This window comes from Lolium perenne, chromosome 7 (genome assembly GCF_019359855.2).
Source record: "Lolium perenne isolate Kyuss_39 chromosome 7, Kyuss_2.0, whole genome shotgun sequence".
Lineage (NCBI taxonomy): Eukaryota > Viridiplantae > Streptophyta > Magnoliopsida > Poales > Poaceae > Lolium > Lolium perenne.
This window is the reverse complement of record NC_067250.2, coordinates 284392596-284397154: the sequence shown is the minus strand read 5'-3', so window position 1 is coordinate 284397154 and position 4559 is coordinate 284392596. Positions and strand designations below refer to the sequence as shown.

The following is a 4559-nucleotide window of genomic DNA, read 5'->3' as shown; positions in this document are numbered from 1 at the left end:
GCAATTGTTGTGGCACAAGTGTACAACCTCTGCAGAGTGTAAACCTATTCGAATAGCCGCGTCCGCGGTCATGGACAGTTGGAAAGGCCATACTGTTCCGTCATCAGAACTTTTCTAAAAATATGAATGGTGACTTGTGATTTGAATTGAAAGGTGACTTTGACTTTGAATCACAACTGAGTTGTGGGAATGACACTAATGTTCCCACTTGAGTTAAGTTAGGCAAATGAGGAGTTTTTGATTTCAACTACTTATGAAATAAAACTGGCTTTATGCAAATAAACTTAGAGCTTAGAACCCCCTTACTATAGTTGATAGTGTTTACCTTAGTATTAGTTTGCGAGTACTTTAAAGTACTCATGGCTGTGTCCATGGCTATTCAAATGGCCAGACTATGAAGACGAGTACCAGAACCCGGAAGAAGGACAGCAGGACGTGTACGACAACTAGGACCGCTCCTGACGTCAAGCATTGGCCTGTGGATTAGATAGCCACTACTACTTCGCTTCCGCTATTTGTGATGTTCGTTGATCAATAGATCAACTACTATTGTAATATTGGATGATATTCAACTATTATATCTCGCAACAACAATATTCCTGGGATTGCGATGTATGGCATAATAGGCATCTGGACTTAAAAATCCGGGTGTTGACACCACGACATACAACGCCTGGTCTCTTTGTCATCTTCGTTGGCAGCACCCGGGCGCTCCTGGACTAGCCGCATCTAGACGAAATCTTGGGCTCCGTCCTCAGACAGGGTGGAGGTGGCCATCTTCAACATCGGAGGTAGTCGGCATGAGGTTTGGTTGCCGGATCGCGAGATCAGCTATCAAGTCCAAGTTGCGAGTCGGGAAGACATAGTTCCCGGTGAAAACCTAGAAGATTGCGGGCAATGGTGGCGTTCTACGTCGTTACCTTAATGAAGGCATCGTTGATCAACAATTTTCGTTCTACTCGTGCTGCTCCGGGGGAAAACCTAGGTGTTGCTCTTCTAGACCGGACAATGGCGGCACTGTGGTGTCGTTTTCTCTCTTGGGAACATCGTTTGTAGAGAAGCATTGGATGTTAGAGGCTAAAGGAGGAGATGTCAAGTCATGCCCGACTGACAGGTGCTACAATCAGTCAATCCTATCAGCCAGGTGCTACGCACGGCGGATCCTCCATGGTGGCGTCAACAACACGCTTGGTAAGGGCTATGCAGATCTTTGCTCTGAAGGTGGACCAATGGTTAGATGGTGGTGATGGCTTCTAAAGCAAGGGCATAAGGCGCTTGTCAAGGGTTTGCTTAACCGGTTGTGAGCTCCAGTTTCCGACATAGGGTAACTCAGGGATGCCCCCAGTTTTTAGTTGGTGTGGTGTTTGTTTCTGGTTTTAGGGCAGAGACCCTTACATCATGTTACTTCACCCATTACCGGGTTTGTGGGTGTTGAGTGGTGGCTTCCATTTTTTTGATGTATACGAACTTGACGGTTCCTTTGTTGAATAAAATCTGAAAAAAATCGTATGCATCGCTTTGATGCAGAACATGATGTAAGGGTTTCTTTCCCCTTGTCGAAAAAAGTGTGAGTATTATTTTGTAATATTGCTTGGGGATCATAGTTACGAAGAACAATCTTGGTATAAGGAACTGGTAAGATTGCTTGTATATAATATTGATTTTTCAATCATGACGAGATGATTAAACACATATTTGTGTTGGGAAATTGTCAGGAGACGGGTTAACCTTGATGCGAACACTTGTTTTGACGTGGGTGGAGCCTTAGTGTTCGCATCAAGTCATCATGAGTCCTACACTTGCCGAGTTTTAATCTCTCCTTTAGTTATGACTTTATTCCTACCAAGTTTGTTCATGTGTTTATTTTGGTTATGTGCATCTCGAATGCGGAGGCCTGGAGCCTGAACTTTTTATTTGTGTTCTGATTTGATACTTTGTAAAGCTATTTCTAGAAAATGATTACCTCATTCGCATAAAACAAATATAGAAAAAGATTATCCAAGACGATTTTCTAGTGAATTTAGTAGCTCTCAGTCGATACCGAGAAGAATTGATCCGACTTAGACAGAGATTCAAGATTTCCTTTTTTTCGAAATTACAAACAAACACTACTTTTGCACAAGATGAGCAAATTATTACAAAATAGCTAACATTTATGGATGTGTAATTGTCTATTAACAATTTCTAAAGTAAAATAAGATTTTACTAGTCAACTGAGACAACATTTTATGCACCATATTACAACATGGTTATACTTTTTTGTTGCGTCTATATGAAAGAATTTATAAAATCTGGGATTTGATAGTTCTCAGCTAGCTGAGAACAAAGTTTGTGCTCAGTTAAATCCTACACCGTTAGATTTGCTTCGTGATTTGTGTTAGTTATCTAACTGAGAACGAAATTAGTTCCCAATCGACTGAGAAATAGCCACACCATTAAAATCTATTAGAAGTAAATGATTCTCAGTCGATAGAGACGTAGATATGTGCTTAGTAAAACACAATTTGATTCGCAAAATTACCATGGTAGATCCTTGCAATGGTGAATTTTTCGTCTACCGTAAAAAGATGACCGACAGATATACGGCAATATGCTGGACCAAGCAATTAGACTCTTGATCAATAAATATGCGTTGATACATGATTGTCACTCCTAATTAGCCAACAATTAGGTACTTCATAAATTCCTCTGATGAGATGAACATGCAAGGCTGGCTCTCAAGGTAGCTGATAGCCTGATACAGGACATTTAAACAACTTCGAGTGCATATGGATAGCCCATATACGTGCACGTAATCGTAACCTTGCTCATCATATCTACAAAAAAGGAACCTAATATCTTGCTCTTACTACTAACAGATAACATAGTACTAACTCCATGATCAATGATTGAACCTGCCGAACAGAAATGCACGGCGCTCATCCCGTGAGCTAGCATTCCCCGCGGCGCCAACGTTTCTTCGCCATGGCTCCTGAGCCAGACAAAAACCGAGGCCCAGACGCAAACCAAGTGGCTAAGCTAGCCAAATAAGCCGTGTGGTTTCTGACGGGCTGGTGTCAACATTGTCGAGCTATTGATCGATCCAGCTCACGCACAACCTTCCTCTCCGGTCCAACCATCCATCCTACCAGTCGAAAGGAATGAGAGGATGTCACCCGGCCCTCTTCCAGTGGCCTATAAAAACCACAACTTGCACTCGTCTGCTTCACAAACAAGGAAACACAGAATATAATACAAAGAGTAGCTCAAACCCAGATTGATAGATCATGGCGTCCTGTTCCAAAAGAACATTCGCGCTGATTCTGTGCTATGTGCTGCTGCAGCTTGGCGGCGTGGCCCGCGCCGGCAACTTCTACCAGGACGTGGACATCACGTGGGGCGACGGGCGCGGCAAGATCATCGGCGACGGCAACCTCCTGACGCTGTCCCTGGACAGAGCCTCCGGCTCCGGGTTCCAGTCCAAGAACCAGTACCTGTACGGCCGTTTCGACGTGCAGCTTAAGCTCGTCCCCGGCGACTCCGCCGGCACCGTCGCAACTTTCTACGTATGCAACACCCTCTGCCTAACTTCCACCCGTACGTTGGCATTAGGCGTGTACTGATTCGTGCATATGTGGCGTGTTTGCAGCTGTCTTCTCAGGGGTCGGCGCACGACGAGATCGACTTCGAGTTCCTGGGCAACGCGAGCGGCGAGCCGTACACGGTGCACACCAACGTGTACAGCCAGGGGAAGGGCGGCCGGGAGCAGCAGTTCCGCATGTGGTTCGACCCCACCGCCGACTTCCACACCTACTCCATCCTCTGGAACCCCACGCACATCCTCTTCTACGTCGACGGCACGCCGATACGGGAGCACCGGAACCGGCAGGCCACCACCGGGGTGCCCTTCCCGACGCAGCAGCCGATGAGGGTGTACGCCAGCATGTGGGACGCCGAGGAGTGGGCGACGCAGGGCGGCCGCGTCAAGACGGACTGGTCTAGGGCGCCATTCACGGCGTCGTACAAGGGGCTGGCGGCGAGCGGGTGCGCGTCGCAGGACGCGGTGGCGTGCGCCAGGTCCAACGGGGCGTGGATGTACCAGGAGCTCGACACCATGGCGCAGGACCGCCTCCAGTGGGTGCAGAAGAACTACATGATCTATAACTACTGTGCCGACACCTGGAGGTTCCGGCAGGGCGCCCCGCCCGAGTGCGCCGCCGCCAAGTAGGATTATTTATTTTGGTCTGCAATTTGATTTTGTTGCGGATGCGGGGCCGTGGTATAGAATTTAAGTGCGTATGGATGACCATGCAAAGTACTATACGATAAATTCAGCGTGTTGTATTTGACTAGCTTTCGCCATTCCATTCAAAATTGCGTGATTGCGCCTACATGCTTTTGTTGGGATATTGTTCGACGATAGCGAAATCTGGCCTATTCTAGGTCATGTAGCTTTGGAAAATCTCCTTTTTTTTCTGCGAAACTTGCTTTGGAAAATCTCAAGATTAGCCTAAGCAGCTTGCACACTACTATTCCACCAACACAGACAACACCAACATTACAGAGAACGTTTCAACATC

General features: G+C 46.6%; 1 protein-coding gene across 1 annotated transcript; it reads left to right on the top strand.

The window, feature by feature from the left end:
• The first annotated feature begins 3198 nt into the window (after positions 1-3198).
• LOC127312434 (xyloglucan endotransglucosylase protein 7) lies at positions 3199-4331 on the top strand. The gene is made up of 2 exons (XM_051342964.2): positions 3199-3545; positions 3629-4331. The coding sequence occupies exons 1-2, from the start codon at positions 3267-3269 to the stop codon at positions 4205-4207; spliced, it is 858 nt and encodes a 285-aa protein (XP_051198924.1). The 5' UTR covers positions 3199-3266; the 3' UTR covers positions 4208-4331.
• The last annotated feature ends 228 nt before the right edge of the window (positions 4332-4559 follow it).